This window comes from Cyprinus carpio, chromosome B20 (assembly GCF_018340385.1).
Source record: "Cyprinus carpio isolate SPL01 chromosome B20, ASM1834038v1, whole genome shotgun sequence".
NCBI lineage: Eukaryota > Metazoa > Chordata > Actinopteri > Cypriniformes > Cyprinidae > Cyprinus > Cyprinus carpio.
Window position 1 is genome coordinate 23,683,717 of NC_056616.1, and position 24,733 is coordinate 23,708,449.

A 24,733-nucleotide genomic window follows, 5' to 3' on the forward strand; every position below is an offset into this window, starting at 1 on the left:
GGTCATGGAGGAGTGGAAGAGGACTCCAGTGGCAACCTGTGAATATCTGGTGAACTCCATGCCCAAGGTGGTTAAGGAAGTGCTGGAAAATAATGGTGGCCACACAAAATATTGACACTTTGGGCCCAATTTGGACATTTTCACTTAGGGGTGTTCTCACTTTTGTGGCCAGTGGTTTAGACATAAATGGCTGTGTGTTGAGTCATTTTGAAGTTATTGAAAATTTGGGCTGATATACAAGCTGTACACTCAGTGGTTTACATTGTAGCATTGTTCAGTTTCTTCAGTGTTGTCACATGAAAAGATATAACAAAATTTTTACTAAAATGTGAGGGGTGTACTAATTTCAGTGAGATACTGTATCTTGTGGGTCTGATTAAATAAGGTAGCAGGTCAGTTTTGGAGCTAGGGCCTTCTGTTTGACACTGTGGTATACTGTTCAGAACACTAGGTTTCCTTGGAAACACAAATTCTGTGGGATTTGACAGGAGGGAGGTTGTTATGAAACTCTTGTGCTATAAATTTGTGCTCTCTGCTACATGAGGCAGCCTTGGTTCACTTTAGAAAGAAAGGTAAGAACACAGAAGAGAGATTTCCATGTCTGTAGATGAACATGTCTTAATATCATATATAAGTATAATGTATATTATAAATCTTGATTGGATTATTGTAACTAATAAAATTTAATGGCAAATTTATTCTCCTATTTGGGAATTATTTAAAGTATATATATATATATATATATATATATATATATATATATATATATATATATATATATATATATATTTGTAATAGCATGGCTTTCTTAGCTTTGTGCATAGCATTGCTGTGCATACATTATGCTATGAATTATATGTAATGCTCATAAGCATTGGAACTTGCACTTAAGTTTCAATTAAATTCATTCAAGCTTTTAACATGTAACACTGACCAAGTTCTGTCTCTTGTTTTAAACAGGGAAAATCCAGAATTGTGTAAATGGATGGCCAAATCAACATCAGCCAAATCTGGGAAAAAGCTTTTCTCTGTTATGAGTTTAGTAACAGGTCTTGTCAGAAATTTGTCTATCCTCTGGAAACCCGGATACTACTCTACATTCTTTGTAGTGTCTCTTCAGTTGTCACAATCATAGGAAACCTGCTTGTGATCATAACGGTCGTTCATTTTAAGCAGCTTCACACACCGACTAACTACCTCATCCTGTCTCTGGCGGTGGCCGATCTGCTTGTTGGAGGAGTTGTGATGCCTCCCAGCATGCTGCGCTCCATCGAGACATGCTGGTATCTGGGAGATTTGTTCTGTAAAATACACAGCAGTCTTGATGTGACATTGTGCACTACATCAATTTTAAATCTTTGTATCATTTCTTTGGACAGATATTATGCCATATGTCACCCCTTTAAATATCACAGTAAAATGACATCACTTGCCACACTAGTTATGATTATTATCTGCTGGACGGTTTCAGCTACTCTGGGGTTTGGCATGATCTTCATGGAACTTAATATTCTTGGTGCTGAAGATTTTTACAATGAAAACATTAAATGTGATGGAAGATGCACACTGTTTCAGAGCAGAGAAGCAGCTATTGTGATGTCATTGGCCTGTTTTTACGTTCCTGCTTTTGTCATGCTCTGCATATACCTGAAAATCTTATATGTGGCTAAAATGCAGGTTCAGGCCATCCAGAGTGTGAATTCTGAATTTAAAAAAGAAGGAAAAGCCACTAAGACTTTAGCCATCATCATCGGGGTGTTTCTGACCTTCTGGATTCCTTTTTTTCTTTGCAATATTATTGACCCCTTCATTGGTTACTCTGTACCACCACTGCTGTTTGACTTGTTCTATTGGGTCGGATATTACAATTCCACCTGTAATCCCATAGTGTACGCCTTCTTTTACAGTTGGTTCAGACATGCATTTAGAATTATTCTATCAAAAGCAATATTTCAAACTAATTCTTCAAGAACAGTACTAATGTAACAATGAAACAGATTATATGCAAATGCTTTTCTTGATGTCTTATTTTCTGACAGTGTAAATAATTGTATTTTTATGTCATTTCTTAACTAAACCTTATATTAGTGCAAAATAAATTTTATTTTATTAAATTTGTTAAATGTAATTACATTTTTGTGTATGTTTTAAGAATACTGTGCTATCCTGTGTATGTGCTGAATGTAATTCAGGGCACTTCTGAGTCCACCAGTGTTGATCTTTGCCCCTCTCATGGATCTTTATTAATTAAATTCCAATAAAGTTTAACAGTGTGAACAAGGCACAGTCAGTGCTAGTATATCTCTCCTCTCCACAAACACACTTTCAGTGCAAACCTTCAAACATGCAGACAAAAGACAAGATAAAAAGAATTTGAACCTAAGATATAATTCTAGACAACTGTACCTTTTATTGTCATTTTTAAATTCAACATGGCTGATAAGAGTGCTGAAGCACTACATCTACCTTTATCTTTTATTTCAAGTGATCCAGGCATACCCACCGATACAATATTTGCAGATACCTCAAAAAATTCTACTATACGATTTTGATACAATTCGATTCAGGAGTATATATTAGTATATAGTCTGATTGCATGCTCTGTGCTGACTTGCCCGCACTTGTTTGAGGACTCAAGGAGCACTGCTCATGGACTTATGGGGATGAGGCCCACCACTGCCAATGAGCCGCTGGTGGGCCTGCATCTCCCCCAGTCCCTTTTGCTGACGGGAGCCTTCACTCTGAGGAAGACGACTCCTTATCCATCTTGGTGTCAGACAAGGGCAGAGTTGGACTCCTGGTACTTCCATTGGAGTAGTCACTGGGCTACTTCGAGGAGGACAGTTCCTTCTTCTGATGTCCAAATTGAGGCCATGTTTCCCATGTGGAAGGGGCTGAGTCCCACGGTTACGTGCCCACTGTCAAGGAAACTGTTTAGACACATCTGTGCCATTCCTTGAGCAAGCTTGGCACGAACCTCCGGCCTCTTCAGTAACGCAGTGGAGTCCATTATTAAGCACTTCTTTGAGGCGCAGAAGCGTGTGAAGGCGATGAGTCATGTAATGCCCCAATGCGCATTTCATCCACAGCCGAGATCACGCTCCACTTCTGCACCACCGCTCTGCTTACAGAATGGCTAGGCTACCCTCAGCTGCCAAGCCTGCGACCTGACGGACCTAACAAGAGGAGGAGGGAGCTCGCTGGAGGTCTGGCCCCAAGCTCCGTATCCTGCATTAGGTTGCAAGATTCATGTCACTGTTTGTGGAATAAAACACAATGAAAGCGAAAGTCTCGACATTTGCCAAGTATGGTAACCCATACTCGGAATCGGTGCTCTGCATTTAACCAATCCAAGTGCACACACACAGCAGTGAGAAGTGAACACACCCCCGGAGCAGTGGGCAGCTATATCCAGCGCCTGGGGAGCAACTTTAGCAACTCTGATTCCCAACAGCCCTGAACCAAATCCTGGCACAGATCCGTCCCGGGGACTGGTTTGCATCTGTAGATCTGAAGGATACATAACTTCCATAATCAGATTGCGACGTGCTACAGGCACATCCTGAGATTCTTGTTTGAGGGCACAGCATACCAGTATTCAGTTCTCCTATTCAGGCTGGTAGCCCCGGGCACATCTCAAAGTGCATAGATGCAGCGCTTTCCCCTCTCAGAGCGAGCAGTATGCGTACTCTAAATTATCTGGATGACAGTCTGTTTTTAGCCCATTCGGTATGCTTATCAGTCATATGAACATGCTGCTTCGCCATCTGCAGTCCCTATAGGGCTGCGTGTGATGCAAAAGAACATGTTTTGCCCCAAGTCAGTCTATAACATATCTGGGTCTTATGGCACATAAACCGCTTTGAACTGATGTCAGTCTAGCTCTATGGCCTTTCTGCAATGGTTGGAGCAGCAACATATGCTGATTCACACCGACAATATGTCTGTGGTTTCTTACATAAATCTCCAGGGCAGCATGCGCTCCAGAGCCCTTTTCAAGCATGCTGAAAGCCTCTTTTTATGGGCAGATTGAAAGGCAGATAGAGGCTGCATCCCAGCTTGGTTAGGATGATTTGGGACTGCTTTGGGAGGGCGGAAGTGGATCTGTTTGCAATGAGTGAGAACTTCCAAATGTTCTTTCGCTGTCTCACTTTCCGCTGATAAGTGATGCTCCGACATTGCGCTGGCTGAGAGCCAGACTTATGCATTTTCCTGGTGAAGATTTTGCCTCTGGTATTATGCAAGATCAGGGGGGAGAGGACATTAGTGTTCCTCATTTCCCCGAACTGGCCATATCATCCTTGGTCCATCCCCCAGACCTGCTTTCTGTGCTGCTGTGGGATTAAGCATTGGTTCTGAAACCTCTTTTTCTACCCCTGTTCAAGCCCTTGGGATTTTTTGCTATGAGGGAGCTGCTCTGCTTCTAATGCTCTTGCTTCGGCTAGGCGCTTAGGAGGTTTGCACACACTTGCAGTGGATGAGGATCATATTCGCTTTGGACCTGGCAGTACAGTGTTACTCTCTGGCCCAGAACCAGCTATGTGCCTTATCGTATTCAATTCAATTCAAGTTTATTTGTATAGCGCTTTTTTACGATACAAATCATTGCAAAGCAACTTTACAGAAAATTAAGTTTCTACAATATTTAGTAGTAGCTTATCAGTGGTGACTGTCAGTTTATGTACATATGGCAGAAATGTTTGGAAAAATCAATAAAAGACATAAACAAACAGACGATTAACACTATTATCAGTGGTGACTGTCAGTTACTTATAGCAAAAATGTGGTAGTTCTGTATGTTGTCTCAGGGTTAGCATCATCTGAGGTCCTCTGAGGGGTTGGCATCATCTCTTCTCAGGTGTTCTGGATCCAGACTGGAGCTTGTGTAAATCCTAGTTACCACGGGATGTAAATCCCGTGGCAAAGCAGAGAAACAAATAGAAACATAATTAGCGTAGCTGCTGTTCCAGCCAAGTAAAATTAATTAGTTTTAACCCAAGCTAAAGAATAATAATGCACATTTGATCAGATATAACTGCAGTCCAAAATTATGAGATGCATTATTTGAATGCTTGGCCAAAGAGGTGTGTTTTTAATCTAGATTTAAACAGAGAGAGTGTGTCTGAACCCCGAACATTATCAGGAAGGCTATTCCAGAGTTTGGGAGCCAAACGCGAAAAAGCTCTACCTCCTTTAGTGGACTTTGCTATCCTAGGTACTATCAAAAGTCCAGCGTTTTGTGACCTTAGGGAGCGTGATGGGTTGTAGCGTGGTATAAGGCTAGTTAGGTACGCAGGAGCTAAGCCATTAAGGGCCTCATAAGTAAGTAATAATATTTTGTAACTGATACGGGACTTAATAGGTAGCCAGTGCAGAGACTGTAGTATTGGGGTAATATGATCATATTTTCTTGACCTGGTAAGGACTCTAGCCGCCGCATTTTGGACTACCTGTAGCTTGTTTATTGAGGATGCAGGACAACCACCTAGCAGTGCATTACAATAGTCCAGTCTAGAGGTCATGAATGCATGAAATAGCTTTTCTGCATCAGGAACAGGTAACATGTTTCGTAGCTTGGCATTGTTTCTAAGATGGAAGAATGCTGTTTTTGTAACATGGGAAATATGATTTTCAAAAGACAAGTTACTGTCTAATATAACACCCAGATTTTTGACAGTAGAGGAAGTAACAGTACATCCGTCTAATTGCAAATTGTAATCTACGAGATTCTGTGTAATGTTTTCTGGTCCAATAAATAATATCTCTGTCTTATCTGAATTTAATAGGAGAAAATTATTGGTCATCCAATCTTTTACATTTTTTAACACACTCTGTTAGCTTAGATAATTTTGAAGTTTCACCTGGTCTTGTTGAGATATATAGTTGAGTATCATCAGCATAACAGTGGAAACTAATCCCGTATTTTCTAATGATATTACCAAGGGGCAACATGTATATTGAAAATAGCAGAGGACCTAGGACAGATCCTTGTGGCACTCCATATTTTACTGGTGATAAATGAGATGACTCCCCATTTAAATAAACAAAGTGGTAGCAATCGGACAGGTAGGATCTAAACCATCTTAAAGCCTGCCCTTGGATACCTGTATAGTTTTGTAATCTATCTATGAGTATGTCGTGATCTATGGTGTCGAACGCAGCACTAAGATCAAGTAAAACTAGAAATGAGATGCAGCCTTGATCTGAAGCAAGAAGCAAGTCATTTGTAATTTTAACAAGTGCAGTTTCTGTGCTATGATGGGGCCTGAAACCTGACTGAAATTCTTCATAGAGATCATTTTTTTGCAGGTAGGAGCACAATTGAGCAGGCACAACATTTTCTAAAATTTTAGACATAAATGGAAGATTTGAAATGGGTCTGTAATTTGCCAGTTCACTAGGATCTAGTTGTGGTTTCTTAATAAGAGGCTTAATAACGCCAGCTTGAATGGTTTTGGGACGTGACCTAAAAATAACGACGAGTTAATAAAATTGAGAAGCGGTTTCTTTTGCTACAGCTAACAACTCTTTCAGTAATTTAGTGGGTACAGGATCTAATAAACATGTTGTTGGTTTAGATGCAGTGATAAGTTTATTTAGCTCTTCCTGTCCTATAGTTGTAAAGCACTGCAGTTTATCTTTGGGTGCGATGGATGGATAAAACTAAAGTATTAGACGCTGTAGAATCTACATTTGTTATTGTATTTCTGATGTTATCTATTTTATCAGTGAAGAAATTCATAAAGTCATTACTATTTAACTGTGAGCGAATATTTAGATCGGGTGGCGTCTGGTTATTTGTTAATCTAGCCACTGTGCTAAATAAAAACACCGTGGATTGTTTTGGTTGTTTTCTATGAGTTTTGTGGATATGCTCGGCCCTGGCAGTTTTTAGAGCCTGTCTATAGCTGGACATACTGTTTTTCCACGCAATTCTAAAAACTTCCAAGTTCGTTTTTATCCATTTGCGCTCAAGAATACGAGTTTCTTTCTTGAGAGAGTGGGTATTACTGTTGTACCATGGCACAGTAAGTTTTTCTCTAACCTTTTTCAATTTGATGGGGGCAACAGCTTCTAATGTATTAGAGAAGATAGTGCCCATGTTGCCAGTCATTTTGTCTAGTTCATGTGTATTTATGGATACACAGAGCAGTTGAGATAAATCAGGCAGGTTATTTGCGAATCTGTCTTTGGTGGCTGGAACAATAGTTCTGCCCGGACGATAACGCGAAGCTATATAGTTATTATCATCAATACGCAAAATGCACGATACAAGGAAATGGTCAGTAACATCATCACTTTGAGGTACGATATCTATGTCAGTAAGATCGATTCCATGCGATATAATTAAATCTAGCGTATGATTAAAACGATGAGTGGGCCCGGTGACATTTTGCTTTACTCCAAAACAGTTTAATAAGTTAGTAAAGGCGAGTCCTAATGCATCATTTGTATTATCAATATGAATGTTAAAATCTCCGAAAATTAGCGCTTTATCAGCAGTAACCAACAGGTCTGAAAGGAAATCTCCAAATTCTTTTAGGAATTCTGTATATGGCCCTGGTGGTCTATACACAGTAGCCATTGAAAGAGATACAATAGATTTCTTTTGCATATCTGACAGTGTAACATTAAGCATAAGTATTTCAAATGATTTAAACCTGTATCCTGTTTTCTGGGTAACACTTATCAGGGTAACACTTATCTGGGTAACACTTATCTCTTCTACTCCCTTAAAGCGCATGTAATTTCTTTGCCTGCTTGTCTACTGAGTCGTCAACCTCCTATGATGCTGAGGCTAGTTGCGCCTTTTGCCATGTACTGTATATCGACCACTTGCTGTATTTTGACAGTCTACCAGCTACTTGTGCTGCAGTGGCTGTGTTAAAGGATGAGCATTATCGAGGTAGAGGCTTTCTCACTGTGGATGCTATCGTGTATTGGCTTATGGAACCTGGGACAGGAAAGCCCTCTGCACATCGGACTATTGCTTCAACATGTTCCTGGTCTAAAGGTACATCTATATGGGATATATGTTTTGAAGCTGGCTGATCCTCTCAGAGTACTCTCATCAAGTTTTATGAGCTGGATGTGCAGTCCTTCATGTCTCAAGTGCTTTTGGTGAGTCCCGAGCCTTATTTTTGTCTAAAGGTTTATTGCTATGCTTGGAATTTGAGCACAGTTGTTACCGCGTATAGCTGTTGACACTGTGCAGGACTATGTACATTTTTATATGTGTTTTTGTACCAGTTTTTTACCGTTTGTAGCCATTGGCACTGTGCAGTCCTATGTGTATTTCATGTGTTTGTTACGTGCTGCGTCTGCCCTGCATTCAGTGCTGCAGCTTGTCCATATTGGTTGGATATGCAAATTCAGTATATTTAAACTAACACGCTCATTGATCTAACTCTGCCTAGCTGGCTTCCCTGGCGGTGTCGCTGTTGTTTGGGAATTTTGTGTTGTTCTAACTTTATGAAGAGGGCTATTTGCCTTTTCATGAGCCCTGTCTAACACACGTCTCTTCAGGATATATACTTTGCAGCTGGCTGGTTTTCGCAGAATACTTTGCCAGGTTTTACAAGTTGGATGTGCTGTGCTTGGCTTCTTAAGTACTTTCGGTGAATCTCTAACCTCACTTGTTCTTCTAGTTTGTTGAGCACAGTTTGTTGCCGTGTGTAGCTATTGACACTGTGCAGGTATATGTACATTTCATGTGCTTGTTATGTTGCTGTGTCTGCCTTGTTGTATTCACTGCAGCCGCTTATTTATTCTGGATATGCAAATGTAGTATAACCGAGCTAAGATGCTCATTGGTTTAACTCTGGGCTTCCCTATCAGTGCTGCTATTGTTGGAAAATGTGTGTTTCTACCCCATGCTTGGTGTAGTTCAGGCTCATCATCGGCGCTCTCTACATCAGAGCTTGTAAGAAGAAGGCTATTGCTTTTCATGGGCCTGGTCTAGGCAGGTCTATTCGGGTTATATGCTCTGCAACCGGTTGGTGTTTACAGAATACTTTCGCCAGGTTTTACAAGTTGACGTGCCATCCTTGGAGTCTCTAGGCTCTCGTGAATCTCTAGCCTCGTTAGTTTTTTCTAGGTTTTACCATACTTGCATTGAACAGTTTGAACACTGCTGTTGACACTGTGCAAGACTAAGTACATCTTTGTTTATGTGCATTGTGCTATTGCTACATCCATAGGGAAGTACACTTTTCATTGTACATTCCATTTCACACTTTTGTATGTGCTTTGGACTAGTTTTTACTGCAGATGACTGTTTACAATGAAAAGGTCTGTGCATTTCATTGCTTATTACGTAGCTGTTCTGCCCTGTGTTCAGTGCAGTCGCTTCGTTCATTCTGGCTGGATATGCAAATTCAGTATGCTTAAGAGCAAGACACTTATTGGTCTAGCTCCGCCTACCAGCTGTGAACTTTCCTAGTGGGCATTGTTATTGGTGGGGAATGTCTGTTGTTCTACCCATGCTTGGTGTAATCTTAGCCATGTTGGCCTGATCTTCGCCGCTCTCACAGAGGGATTTTATATTGTTCCCATAGCAATTCTTGCAATGTAGAGTGAACGCTTGATAAGGGAATGTCTCGGGTTACTGATGTAACCTTGGTTCACTGGGAGCGGTATCAAGAAATTGCGAAAATTGCCATGCTCGCTGCTTGACCAGTAGTTCAGCATTCTGTCTCAGATGTGATGCAATTGCCGCTTTGCCGCATTTATACTGCCAGTTACTGCCATACTGTCATTATTTGCATGCAATGTGCATAGATGAGGATCAACTGGCCAGTTTATGGAACTGGCGTTAGCCTATTAGACTTCAGGATTTCGGGAAAAGGGGAGGAGTTTTCCATAGTGATTCCTGAATGTCTCGTTCCTGCTCTCAGGGAACCGAGATTACGTTAGTAACTGGAGACGTTTTCTTTCTCAACTGTTTCATTAATGGGGTCATGTGATGCGATTTCAAGTTTTCCTTTCTCTTTGGAGTGTTACAAGCTCTTGGTGCATAAAGAAGATCTGTAAAGTTGCAAAGACTAAAGTCTCAAATCCAAAGAGATATTCTTTATAAAAGTTAAGACTCGTCCACGCCTTCTAAAACGCCACGTTTAAACACAGCCCCACATGTCTACTTCAAGATGTGGGAAGATTTGCATAACGCTGCCCAAATGTTCATGCAAAGAAAGAAGGTGTAACTTTGATTCTCGCTGTTGCCACCGGCGCCATGTTGTGGAGACACTGTTTCGTTGTAAAAGCAAAAATACTTTGTTTGGCCTCCCAAAAAAGGCCACAACTAGAAATCAGTGGTTAAGTTTTATCTACAACACTGTTCCAGAACAGCTCAACCCAAATATTTAGATGTGTGCAACATGAAGGACTGTTATGAAGGACTGTTTCCTGATCCTGGGAGAGAAGACTACAATGCCGGCTGTTCTAGCCCGCAGTTTGTAAGTACGTTTATGTCACAGGCCGGGGCAAACCGGAACCTTACACCCTGCCCCTATACCCTGCACCACCTCGAGGAGCTATCAGAGTACACCAGAGACAAGACAGGCCTATAGAAAGGTACAAAGTTCGTCTTTATTTAATTAAAAGTAATTTCCCAAATAAAACATCACTCGTCGACCTCTTCTTCTCCTCAGAATCCTGGTACTCCTCCTCTTAATTACTGGATCGGCTCCAAGCCGGACAAGATTAGGCAGGCAGGGGGTAGCTCTTCAAACAGGCCAAGGTACAAGGGGGTGGGGGAGATGTCTCTCAATTTCAACAGATTGGTTCCAGGCCAAATAATAGTGGATATACAGATAATTCCTCTTCCAGGCAGTTCAGGGAGAGCAAGGGAGAGTTAACTCACGTCATTAACAGGGCAGCTCCAGGCCGGACAAGGTAGGTATGCAGGTATGGCTCTTCTTCCAAGCAGACCAGAGCAGCGAAGGAGAGATGACTTCCCATTTCCAACAGTTAGCTCCAGCCCAAATAATGGTGAGTATGCAAGTACGGATGTCACGTCTTCAACAATTGACTCCAGGCCAGGCAATGGTGAGTATGCAGGTATGGCTCCTTTTGTTGGCTGAAGGGAAAATAATGGTGAGTATGTTACGTCTTCAACAATTGACTCCAGGCCAGGCAATGGTGAGTATGCAAGTACGGTTCCTCTTCCAGACAGACCGGAACAGCAAAAGGACAATGTCACGTCTCCAACAATTGACTCCAGGCCAAACAAGGTGGATATGTGGGTATGGCTCCTCTTCCAAACGGACCAGACCAGCGAGGGAGAGATGACTTCACGTGTTCGACAATTGGCTCCAGGCCCGATAATGGTAAGTGTACAAGTGCGGCTGATTAATAAAACCCGTTGCCCCCCCCTCCAGGATGGGCAGCAAATCAGGTCGAAGGCACGAACACCGGCGGGACTCTGCACTCCCCACACTCATGTATTCAGCAAAACACTAAAGAATTCCACATGTATAAATCTACTCCATAAGCACTACAATCCACAGACTCACAGTGAATTAAGGCCTTCGCTCGTGGCTCCAACCCGGTTCCTTGTCCTTGAAGGTAAGGAGGTTTCGTGGGCGACCGGAAATATAGTTGTCAGGAAACAGCACTGGATACAGGAGCTAGATCTTCATCCTCCACACCTTTCCACTCAGAAACAGCACAATGGATAAACAGCTGTAGACATAGCAGCGGGGAAGAGGAACAGCTACAAACACCCTTGTGTCGAGGGGTTAGAACATCACAATATGGATTAGAAGCAAAACAATCATCACAGGGATACAGGAAGACCAGAACCGAATATCCAGCTTCGAGAGAGTTATAACTCAAAGACAGTGAGAGTGATGGGCAACCAAAACCATGCTGACATTAAGGGTTTAGACCTTCATAGTATTTAGCTTCCAGCCAACGATCATCCAATCATCACATCCAAGTGGGGACAATAAGCTTCAAAGAACCATATAGGAGGTAAACATGGTACTTAACTTGTTCCAGGTATGCATATGCACATCCGTTCTCCAGTCCCTGTTTGTCTTTTTTTGTAGAAAAGACATTACCTCCTATCCACAGCCTGTAGAAAATCTGTTTCCGTCACGCTTCCCCTCTTCCCGCTCTCTCGCGCTAGTCTCTCCCACAAACACCGTCCCTTTCCTTTGCCACAAAGTCCTTTTATAAGCCGCATTCCCGTTACTTGTCCCAATCACTGATCGCCGCCCTCTCATCGCACACCTGTTACTCATTTCTTCATTTGATCCGGGCGTCTGAGCACAGCTCACGGGGCAACCGAAACCGACCAGGTGTCACACCGGAACCATTCCGACCGGGAAGCATCCTCAACGAGAAGTGGTTCCGCCTGTCACTCGTCACCCTGTGACATTTACATATATAAAGGATTTACCACTGATGATTAAAATGCGAGTGTTGAGCAGTATAGATCAGCAGTTCTCAATTCCAGTCCTCGCGCCCCCTGCTCTGCACATTTTGTATGTTTTTTCTTATCGCTTCAGATGTTTGTTCTATCCGAACATAAGTGCCCTGCTAAGTTGACGTCAAAGGATATTCCGCCATGTTTCCAGTTTGAAGCAAACGTATATGTTCCATTCAAAGTGCACTGAAGTGTGCGAGACATGAATTTAAATTTATTTACAGAGGTATATGATGTCACACTTGTCTGTGTGTGAAGATGTTGTACAACGCAAATCCATGAATGAATGTTCTGAAGTGAAGAAAACTTCAACAGATTTCCCCTGCTCAGGGAGTAGGGAGCAATGAACACCATGTAGGGACCATTCTATTCAATTCAATTTAAGTTTATTTGTGTAGCGCTTTTTACGATACAAATCATTGCAAAGCAACCTTACAGAAAATTAAGTTTCTACAATATTTAGTAGTAGCTTATCAGTGTGCATACGGCAGACATATTCGGAAAAATCAATAAAAGACGTAAACAAACAGATGATTAACACTTTAACAGCAATTATGCAATCAAACTTATAGCAAAATGTGGTAGTTCTGTATGTTGTCTCAGGGTTAGCATCATCTGAGGTCCTCTGTGGGGTTGGCATCATCTTCTCAGGTGAACATCTCAGGTGTTCTGAATCCAGACTGGAGCTTGTGTAAATCCTAGTTACCAAGGGATGTAAATTCTGTGGCAAAACAGAGAAACAAATAGAGATAAAATTAGCGTAGCTGCTGTTCCAGCCAAGTAAAATTAATTAGTTTAACCCAAGCTAAAGAATAATAATGCGCATTTGATCAGATGTCAGACTAACTTCAGTCCCAAAATTATGAGATGCATTATTTGAATGCTTGGCCAAAGAGGTGTGTTTTTAATCTAGATTTAAACAGAGAAAGTGTGTCTGAACCCCGAACATTATCAGGAAGGCTATTCCAGAGTTTGGGAGCCAAATGCGAAAAAGCTCTACCTCCTTTAGTAGACTTTGCTATCCTAGGTACTACCAAAAGTCCAGCGTTTTGTGACCTTAGGGAGCGTGATGGATTGTAGCGTGGTAAAAGACTAGTTAGGTACGCAGGAGCTAAACCATTAAGTGCCTTATTTGTATTTTTTTATATTTTGTGTATGTTATAATATGTAATAGGTAGCCAGTGCAGAGACTGTAAAATTGGGGTAATATGATCATATTTTCTTGACCTGTAAGGACTCTAGCTGCTGCATTTTGGACTACCTGTAGCTTGTTTATTGAAGATGCAAGACAACCCCCTAGCAGTGCATTACAATAGTCCAGTCTAGAGGTCATGAATGCATGAACTAGCTTTTCTGCATCAGAAACAGGTAACATGTTTTGATAGCTTGGCAATGATTCTAAGATGGAAGAATGCTGTTTTTGTAATATGGGAAATATGATTTTCAAAAGACAAGTTGCGGTCTAATATAACACCCAGATTTTTGACTATAGAGGAAGTAACAGTACATCCGTCTAGTTGCAAATTGTAATCTACGAGATTCTGTGTAATTTTTTTTGGTCCAATAAGTAATATCTCTGTCTTATCTGAATTTAATAGGAGAAAATTATTGGTCATCCAATCTGTTACATTTATAACACAGTCTGTTAGCTTAGATAATTTAAAAGTTTCATCTGGTCTTGTTGAGATATATAGTTGAGTATCATCAGCATAACAGTGTAAACTAATCCCGTATTTTCTAATGATATTACCAAGGGGCAACATGTAAATTGAAAATAGCAGAGGACCTAGGACAGATCCCGGTGGCACTCCATATTTTACTGGTGATAAATGAGATGACTCCCCATTTAAATAAACAAAGTGGTAGCGATCGGACAGGTAGGATCTAAACCATCTTAAAGCCTGCCCTTGGATACCTGTATAGGTTTGTAATCGATCTATGAGTATGTCGTGATCTATGTTGTCGAACGCAGCACTAAGATCAAGTAAAACGCAAATGCAGACATGGTTTTGTTTACGAGGTGTAAAAACACAGTATAAGTCATTATAATCCGTAATTATGTCCCCACTGGATGCAACAAATGGCTCATTTGTAATGGGTTTTATTGTTTTTGTCTCTGCGCTCCTTTGTTTTCACCGGGACAAGGCATGACAGTATGGTGAGGGGTGTAACATTTCCGTCACAAGCTTGAGGCATTCGGCCATCACAAAGCACTGGATAGCTGGCCAATCAGAGCACACCTCGCTTTTCAGAACGATGAGCTTTGTGAAAATCAATGCATTTCACAAAGGCGGGGCATAGAGGAGAAACAATAATGTACAGTATGTGGAAAATAATGTTTTTTGAACCTGAAACCGCATAAACATTTAATTACGCCAAATACACACACAAAAAATTTTTTTTAGCAACATCAAATGACCCCTTTAAGACATAGGCCTATCCGACTGTGTTTACTAGGATATTTGCCAAGATGCACATTTTGATGTAATTTTGTCTATATTTCTTCATCCAAACACAAAAAAGCGAAAGAGGAAAGATAACTCAATTCAGTATTCGCGAGCTGTCTGTGTGTATGTGCTTCGGATGTGTGCACGGCACTGCACCGGAAAACTTCTCCATAGTGCTCGACAGTTCCGTTAACTATCCAGAGGGTCTTTTATGCTCGCCTTGTGCCTTCTTCAGGCAGTCCTATTATTGAATCCTGACACATGAGTTTGAACAAGAATGCACGCGTTGGCAGTAATGCATAGATGGACATTGCATAAAAATGTGGACAGTGCCTATTAATACTACAGGTATCGATATTTTACACATGGCATCGATAGCCTACATCGTATCGTTAGACATTTGATCAATGTCCATACTGATGGATCGTTCCACCCCTCATATTAGTACCATTTGTTGTTTTCTTGTGGCACCTGATAGAGCGTTTGGACCTACACTGGATTAGAGCTTAGATCGGGCCCAACAAATCAAGCCCGACCCTACCTGAGCCCGAGCACGTTGTGTCCGAGCCCGGCCCGGCCCGACACGTTCACTGTAATTATGAGCCCGAGCCCGATATAAACCCGACCATTTTTAATATGTGGGCCGTTATAACCAGGGGCGGCGCCAGATGTTTTATTAACGCAGGTGCTGCTGTGCTAGATCATTTAGGCTACAGGGGGAGATGCGCAGTTATATATATATATTATATAAATTCTATTAATAAATGAGCAAAAATTGGCCACTCAATATTAAATATTCAGTTATTTTAATTATCATAATTAAAGTTTTAATTTTATTAAATTGAACAAGCACAACATTCAGCATTCAATCAAATATTCTTAAAGATTAATTATTATTAATAATGTTACTTCAACATATTGTTATTTCAACATAATATGTGTGTGAGCAACAAGCAAGATGTGCATTTGTAAATTCGGTGAGTTTCAAATGGTGTAAGTGTGACCGCGGCGGCGCCTCCATGTCATTATTATATTTTCTGCTATATTGCTTTTTATGTATTAAATCCAGGCAATTGGTTGATGAAAAATGTATTAAAATTAAGATACAATTTATACTAAACGAAATTCACTTTAAAGAAAATCTTTCTTCAAAACAAAACTTAAACTTGAAACGAAATGTGCTTATTTAATGGCTAAAACACGCAGGCTACTACAGACTCTCTTTTTTTACAAATTGCAGCACATTCATTTAATTCTGAATTTTGCACATGTAAGTTGAAAGGCATTTGTTTGTGCATAGAAAAACATATCTGTAACATTTATCAAGTTCCTAATTGTGCGTGCATTTATTAATTATTATCTTAATTAATAATACGACAAGGAAGAAGCATGTAAACTGCGTTGTTTGTTTATTCAGAAATAGTTGAATGAATTGTAAATGGATCTGAAATTCCGAATAAAGAAACATAAAAAATAAAAATAAAAAAATAAACGGTGAACAATGATGAACACAGAAAATGATGGCCTAAGAAAGTTTTTTTTTTTTTTGCTGTCATAGGCGAGCTGCGTGCTGCATTTAATGCACGAGACAAAGCCAACACATATGTTGTCACTCCCCACGACTAGTTTAAAATTTTTCCATACCTCTGATTTTCCTCCAAACTTGCTCAAAGTTAATTCTCCTGTTTTAATTTTTTTCTTTGCTTCTTCAAGCTCCATGTTGTACTTAAGCTACTGAATAGTAGAGCACACACAGCAGGTGTGATGCGTCAAGCGTGCTAGACTGCGAGTGCGAGTGGACGAGACGCTGCGCATGACACGTGACGTGCTTTATCAAGGGCCCGACCCGGCCCGAGGACGGAATCTAAGCTCTACACTGGATGTGTGCGTCAACATACCATTTTACCATTGAAATGAAACAAATGAAAAAGACTATTCTCCAGCTACAAAACACCTTGGCTTTGATACCTTACAAATGGCGGTGATACCCATAATGCTCGTTTCTCGCGAGTATGACTTCACCTGACAAAGACAGATTGGGTTAGTTTTGGGCTAGTTTTGAGTAGCAATTGGGTAGGTTTTGTTGTGAAAACTTGACAACCCTGAAGACGACATACTGTTCACTGTAAATAGGCTACATACATGTAAGCTAACACCAAACGTAATTGTAATTTATTTTCTCCTTGTCACTAAAAGATGTCTGAAATAAACATTTTAAAACCTAACATTGTGTTTGGCTTGAATTACAATGAATGTAATGTTCTTTGTCGGAAGTTTTAGGCTATTTTTCCTTTTTAAAATGCGGGGGTTGATTGCTGTCTTTTAAAAAACTGCAGGGGTCAAGACCCCCCTGCCCCATGTGCCAACGGCGCGCCTGGCAACTAGCACTTTTTTCATGAAATTATGCTGGTTGCTTTGGAAACGCAAACGTTGTGTGATTTAACAGGGAGGTTGTTATGAAACTCTCCTGCTATAAATGCATGCTCTCTGCTCCATGAGGTGGTTCATTGTAGAAGGAAAGGTAAGAACATGGATGAGAGTCTGTGACTGGATTATTATGCAAATTAAGATTTCAGTGCAGATTTATTCTCCTGTTTGGTTAATTTAAGTTTTGCATTAAAAATCTAGTGGGTTCTTAACATGTAATTTATTTATAGAGATGCATAAACATAGCTGCACTATTTTTAAAGACTGAAACTGACTTCAATCTATTGTTTCAGACAGGGAAGCTCCAGTGAATTGTATAAATGGATGTCCAAATCAACATCAGCCAAAATGGAATCTGGGAAACGCCTTTTCTCTGTTATAAGTTTAGTAACAGGTCTTGTCAAAGATTTATCTATCCATTGGAAACCCGAATATTGCTCTACATCCTTTTTAGCATCTCTTCAATTATCACAATCATAGGAAACCTGCTTGTGATCATAACGGTCATTCATTTCAAGCAGCTTCACACACCGACTAACTACCTCATCCTGTCTCTTGCGGTGGCCGATCTGCTTGTTGGAGGAGTTGTGATGCCTCCCAGCATGCTGCGCTCCATCGAGACATGCTGGTATCTGGGAGATTTGTTCTGTAAAATACACAGCAGTCTTGATGTGACGTTGTGCACCGCATCAATTTTAAACCTCTGTATTATTTCTTTAGACAGATATTATGCCATATGTCACCCCTTTCAATATCACAGTAAAATGACATCACTTGCCACACTAGTTATGATTATTATCTGCTGGACTGTTTCAGCTGCTCTGGGGTTTGGCATGATGTTCTTGGAGCTTAATATTTTGGGCATTGAGGATTTTTATTTTGAAAATATTGACTGTGATGGAAGATGCTTGGTATTTCAGAGCAGAGAGGCAGCTACTGTAATGTCATTGACCTGTTTTTACATTCCTGCTTTTGTCATGCTCTGTGTGTACATTAAGATCTTACACACAGCTCAACGGCAGGTTCAGGCCATTCAGAGTATGAATTCTGAATTTAAAAAAGAAGGAAAAGCCACTAAGACATTAGCCATCATCATGGGGGTGTTTCTGACCTTCTGGATACCCTTTTTCATTTGCAATCTTATTGATCCCTTCATTGGTTACTCTGTACCACCACTGCTGTTTGACTTGTTCCTGTGGGTTGGATATTATAATTCCACCTGTAATCCCATAGTGTACGCCTTCTTTTACAGCTGGTTCAGACATGCTTTCAGAGTAATTCTGTCTGGAAGAATATTTCAGAGTAATTCATCAAGAACAATGCTATTGTAAATGTGAAATCACAGTGCCAAAAACCTGTAATGAAACATACTGAGACATTCACCATGCACCATGTGTTCATGTTTTGTGCTGGCTGTATATTACTGTATTCTGATATCTGTTGGGCCATTTTACTGAAATTGTATTTTTCTTTGTGCCCAATTCTGGTTCAGCCATGTTTCCTGATCATCACTCGATCTAGAAATGACCCACACCACAAAAATGATACAGCAAGTTTTAAATGAATGTTTATTGACTTGTCTTTTAGTAAAATTATCTCTACTTGAAGTAGTGTATCTTGAATAAATGTGGGGCTGGGCAATAAAAAAATCTTGATTTTCTCTGAACATTTGACCGATTCTCGATTTTGTAAAATTTTTAACTAGTCAATTTGAAAATGTAACTACAACATGATTCAAGTAACGTTTTCTGTATTAATCCTCTAGTTAAAGAAAATTCTATTCTAGGTGAACCACACATTAAGGTGTAATCATGATGTAAATGTTAAACAAATCACTTGTTAAATATCTTTGCAGGAAAAATGCATGAACTACAGTTACATCTTGTACAAACTTGTTTTATACATATTATATGTTCAGAAATAACATGAGAAAAAATGCTTAAAAAAAAAGGTATAACACCGCATGAAATCAAAATTGACTGTACTTGATGTGAACAATTAAACCATGCAAGTTAATCTGCTGAAAAAAATTGTCTTGTAATCTTTAATCAAAATCTGAACATTTACTTCTGCACTGCAATGGCGTTCCTTCTCTGATGACATCAGTTTGACGGCTTGGGCAGAATATCCTTAAACACACCCCTCCACCCGTTAGGTTGCTATGAGTGAGTGACAGAGAGGAGGAGGATTGTGCTGCTTTTCCATAGTTTTTTCTGGACATGTTTGACTGTTGTGTTCGTGTCTCTTGCAGCGTCTCGTGCATGAAATGCCATTCTAAAAACACTGCGCTTTAGTTATTAAAAGATGTTTGACTCCCATCAGCATTTTTTTCCTATTCCACTGCCAGCATCATATCTCTGTTCAACACAAAAGCGCATTTTGTGTGAATGGCACCTAGCGATATATTCTACTTATGGTCCTTCACAGGAAAGGTAAATCAAGTGTGCCAACATGCGGTTGGATCATTCTTTTCTCTTTACTGTTATTGTCAAAGTGTCTAATTCTAAGGTTTTGTAGTAGTTGTATTCAAAATCGCGATTCCTTTATTTATAAAAAAATAAAATCGTGGCAAAACATTAAATTCGAATTAATCGATAAAATCTAAAAAAATCGTCCAGCCCTGAATTAAAGTGAATTATTTTGCTGCCACTTTACAATAGGGTTTCATTTTTGTTAACAAGAACTAACAATGAACAGTACTAAAACAGCATTTCTTATTCCTAGCTAATGTTAATTCCTGCATTTATTAAAACATTTTTTAATTCATTTATTGAATCTGTTAAAATTATTTATTTGTTTGTGTTATTTGATGTAAAATTATTTGATTTTTTATTAACTTTTAAAGATTTTATTAATTTTTTGTTTTTTTATTTATTAACTAATGTTAACAAATGATAACTTATTGTAAAGTGTTACCATTATTGTACATGGAAGTGAAAAAAAAAAAATGCTAGTGCAGCAAGATCAGTGATGGATCTTAACTAATGCAGTCACAAACTTAGCTCATGTTACAAAAGCCATTATTGCCGTTAGTGAGTTGTTCAAGTTGTTCTGTCATTTTAGTAGGCCTGTGTGTGTGTGTGTATACCTGGTATTCCCTGCGTTATAGGGACAAACTGTCCAAATGATAGTAATACTTGTAAATTCTGACCTTGTAGGGATTTTTTTCTTTTGGTCCACCTGAGGAAAACTTATGAATCATAGAGAACAAAGTTTTTTGAAAATCTAAACATGCAGAAAGTTTTGTGTGAGGGATAGTTTCAGGGGATAGAAAATACAGTTTATACTGTATAAAATCATTATCCAATGTCCCCATAAAACATGGAAACCCAACGTGTGTGTGTTTCACAGAGTGAAAAAAAAATCATTGTTTCAACTTCATTTATAACATGATCAAAGGTGGCAAGTTTGTTTGGTTCCATCTGACCCCTTTAGTACGGGATGAAATTTTAAATACATGTACTGTAACATTTAAACCTTTAGGATCAATAAGATTTTTCAAAATAAATTAATACTTCACATTAAAATGAACAAAAGTGACAGTAAAACATTTACAAAATATTTTAAATGCTGTTCTTTTGAAAATTGGTTGGTGATTACATTTAATTACAGACCACAATAGTTAATGGGTCCTTTAAAAGGATGTTTTAAAAAACAGCTTTACAGAGATCACCCACTGTTACAACCCATGGTTTGAGGAGGATTATAGTTAATGGGTCTTTTGAAAGTGTGTTTTGGAAAAAAGCTTTAAAGACCACTAGGGGGGCACCACATGATACAAGCTTTAAAAATATTTTTCGTAAATTGTTTTATTATTGACTAGGGCTGGACAATATATCGAACGATATGATCATGCGCATCTCGTCAGTAAAGCCGGTTCCATGATTAGCGGTAAATCCCCATCACCTGCTTTCAAATGGAGCTGCAGTTAATACACAGAGCCGTAGTTTACTGACAAGCTACGCTATATCGAGTTCATTATCAAAGGCGATTCATCTTTGATAATGAACTCGATATAGCATAGCTTCTCAGTGAACTACGGCTCTGTGTATTAACTGCAGCTCCATTTGAAAGCAGGTGATGGGGATTTACCGCTAATCATGGAACCGGCTTTACTGACGAGATGCGCATGGTCATATCGTTCGATATATTGTCCAGCCCTATTATTGACTTGAAATTCTTGAAAGACCATACATAACTCGTTTATGAACACTAACACTAACTTAATAATAAATTATAAATAAATAAAGATTACATGCACTATCTCACATACCTACTGCTTACTGCCCTTACTGCTAATGTTAGTGCCCAGGGGCACCACACTGTCTTAATACGGCCCTGCCCATGGTTATACCTATTTCAAATACTTTCTGTCTGTCTGTCTGTTTATCTATTGGTAAAAATATTAATAGAATATTTAAAGTGTTTTCTATTTTATTATATATTATATAAATTTAAGTCCTTAATTACTGTTCATTTCTGTCATGGCCAATATGCTGATTTGATGCTCAAGAAACTTCTTATAATGATCAATATTTGAGCTGCTTAATTTTTTATATTTTTGTGAAAACTGATACCTGTCACACTCGCCTACGGAGAGGAGCAAGGAACGAGAAGACAAGGCATAAACTCACACAATAGTCCTTTAATCCACAATCCAAGGGAGGACACTGGGCAGACAGGAACACAGGTAGCACAAGGGTTGACGTACAATCTCGGACAAGGGAGAATGGCACAGGCTGGATCTCAAATAGGTTAGATAATGAGGGGCAGACAGGTGAGGAAAATGAACTAATTATGAAACACACCTGGAAAAAATTAACAGTTAAACACTCAGGGAAAACTAGGTCACAGAGCACATGGGGAGCAAAAACACAACACAGACAGTCCAGAATCCTGACATATCACCCCCTACCGGAAGGCGTGTCCTTGCGCCATAGAAACAACATGGGGAGGGGTGGGTGGCAACTTGGGAGATGGCTCTGGAGGAGGATGGATACCCGGAAGGGGGCCGGCAGACAGAGACCAAGGAGGTGATGAAGGAGGGAGGAGCCAGGGAGGAGCCAGGAGGGACTTGGAGCAGGAGGAGCCAAGCAGGACCCAGGGCACAGCCATTATGGCGACCCATGTTGGAGCTGACAAAAGGGAGGAGCCATGGAGGAGGAATGGCCGACCAATGGCAGCGGACCAGACAGAGAGCCAACGAGCCAGTGGGATGCCAAGGATCTGGGGGGCCAGGGTGGAGCCGAGGGCACTGGCGACCAAGGCAGAGGCGGAGATCCAGAGATCCATGGCGGAGCCGGAGCAACTGAGGACCAAGGTCGAGCTGGTCAGGAGGAAGGAGTCCAATGGAGCCGGTGGGACAGAGTGACGAGGTGTAGCTGGAGGAGCGGAGGTCTGAGGCAATGGCGGGTCGACGCCCGACCAAGGTGGAGCCGGAGGGATGAGGGAGCCTAGTGGATTGACGGGTGATGATGGATGTGAGGGAGCTAGGAGCCGAGGTGGAGCCTCTGAGTCTATGGGCCGAAGCGGAGTACAGGCCTCGGAGGCTGGAGGCAGTGGTGAGGGATGCTCCAGCCACAGCGACGATGGAGGATGGCAGATCCTCAGTGCTCACACTTGTATTGATGGTGGGCTGAGAGCGAGCAGAGGGGCTGCCAAACGACAGCGGTGGAGGAGGCAGGAGCGGGTGGGTGAGTGGGCAATTGTGAGTCTCCGGGCTCTCAGGGCTGCCCTCGGGGATCAGAGCCCACTCCTGTCTGGACTGGGAAACGGGAGCCCCCTCAGGGCTGGACCTCTAGATCGGTTTCCCAGTAAGTCAAGTTCCCTTCTAAGTCCAGCAGTCCCAGATGTATAATTAGCTCACCCTCAGCCGCGGTGCAGTGGACGGAGCTCCACTCCACGCTCTCACCGTCCACGGCTTGCTACCTCATGGTGGGAGTGGTCACCGACTCTCGCACCTGCTCTGACGGACTGGGCTCTGCATCCCGGGCAATCCTCCGCTCAGTCACTCTGTACTGTGCTGGCTCGTTAATTGCGGTGGGAAATGGCTGTCTGTCATCAGTGGGCTCGGGCTTTAGCTACACACAGCGGGATGATTGTTGGCTGTGCTCTGTCATGGTTGGTAAACCATGGTCTCGGGTTTGCACTATGTGGGTGGAGTTTGTGTGTGTCACTCGTCAGCATTGATTGTTTAATGTGGGCGTCTCCGTTGATTGTTCATCTGCACCAGCTGTTACTCATTACCTGATCCCTATTTATTGCCCTGTCTTTTGTCTTGTGTTTGTCAGAGCGTTGTTTGAAGTCTCCCACACATTTGCCTGGTTTCTCGTTCCTGTTTTCTCTGTTTGTTCATCTTCGCTGTTCGTCTGACCCCTGGAACCCCGTCCACTCTTCACCACCGGCTGCAACTACTCACCACCACGGATCGCTCATCTCAGGCCTGTGTCACGCTCTCCTGCTGCCTCACCTCACCGCCACTTCCTGGATCACCGTTAGTCATCGCCTCAACCACCTGTTGTCTCACCTGGATTACTCATGTATCTGACTCTAATAAATATTCTTGTTTCATTACTTGCACTTACTTCCTCACCTTTATTTAACGTTACAGAACGCTCTGACCATCATGGAAGCAGCAAGTTCCACATCAGTCTCAGAATTCATCCACCACAGCGTCAACCGCATGGATCAGCAGCAGGAGAGCATCATCAACACCGGACGCACTGTCCAAGCGCTGGTGACACAGGTGTCCGAGCTCACCCAGCAGATCTAACAGCTGACTACTCCCGCTGCGCCACCCGCACTGTCTGTTCCCCAGGCTGTCCCCGAACCCAACTACCGGCCGGAACCACACCTACCAGTTCCCGAGAGTTACTCCGGGGAGCCCAACTACTGCAGAACATTTTTTACCAAGTGTTCCATGCATTTCTCCCTGCAGCCTCGCACCTTCGAGACCGAGGAGTCCAAGGTGGCGTTCCTGCTGACTCTACTTTCCGGGAAGGCCACCCTGTGGGGAACGGTGGTGTGGGAGAACCGAGATCCATGCTGCGCCTCGTTCCACTCCCTCTCCGAGGAGATGAAGAGGGTATTCGACCAAGCCGTGGCCGGCAAGGCTCACGCCTGTCCTACACATCTCCCCAGCAACCTTGAGAGTGGCAGCTCGAGTAGTAGAGAGAACACGGCCGGTCCCGTCGTCGATCACGAACCCATGCAGGTGGGTAGAGCTCGACTGACCCGGGAGGAGAGAGAGAGACGGTGGTCCCGAGGACTGTGTCTTTATTCCGGCGGCTCTGGACATTTTCTACTCTCCTGCCCAGCAAAAGAGCCAGCCCGGTAGTAAATTTGATGCTACTATGGGATGGGATCTCTGCCGGGAAGTCCTCAACATCAGCCACTCTCCTTCCGGTGAAACTGAGATGGGCCAACAACA

At 41.5% G+C, this 24,733-nt stretch overlaps 2 protein-coding genes across 2 annotated transcripts; both read left to right on the forward strand.

Moving 5' to 3' along the window:
• The first annotated feature begins 966 nt into the window (after positions 1–966).
• LOC109063575 (trace amine-associated receptor 1-like) lies at positions 967–1,986 on the forward strand. The gene has a single exon (XM_042746884.1). The coding sequence runs from the start codon at positions 982–984 to the stop codon at positions 1,984–1,986; it is 1,005 nt and encodes a 334-aa protein (XP_042602818.1). The 5' UTR covers positions 967–981.
• A 15,615-nt stretch (positions 1,987–17,601) lies between these two features.
• On the forward strand, positions 17,602–18,937 carry LOC109105807 (trace amine-associated receptor 1-like). Its single transcript, XM_042746882.1, has one exon. It carries the CDS (start codon positions 17,625–17,627, stop codon positions 18,633–18,635), a length of 1,011 nt encoding a protein of 336 aa, XP_042602816.1. The 5' UTR covers positions 17,602–17,624; the 3' UTR covers positions 18,636–18,937.
• Positions 18,938–24,733: the final 5,796 nt, after the last annotated feature.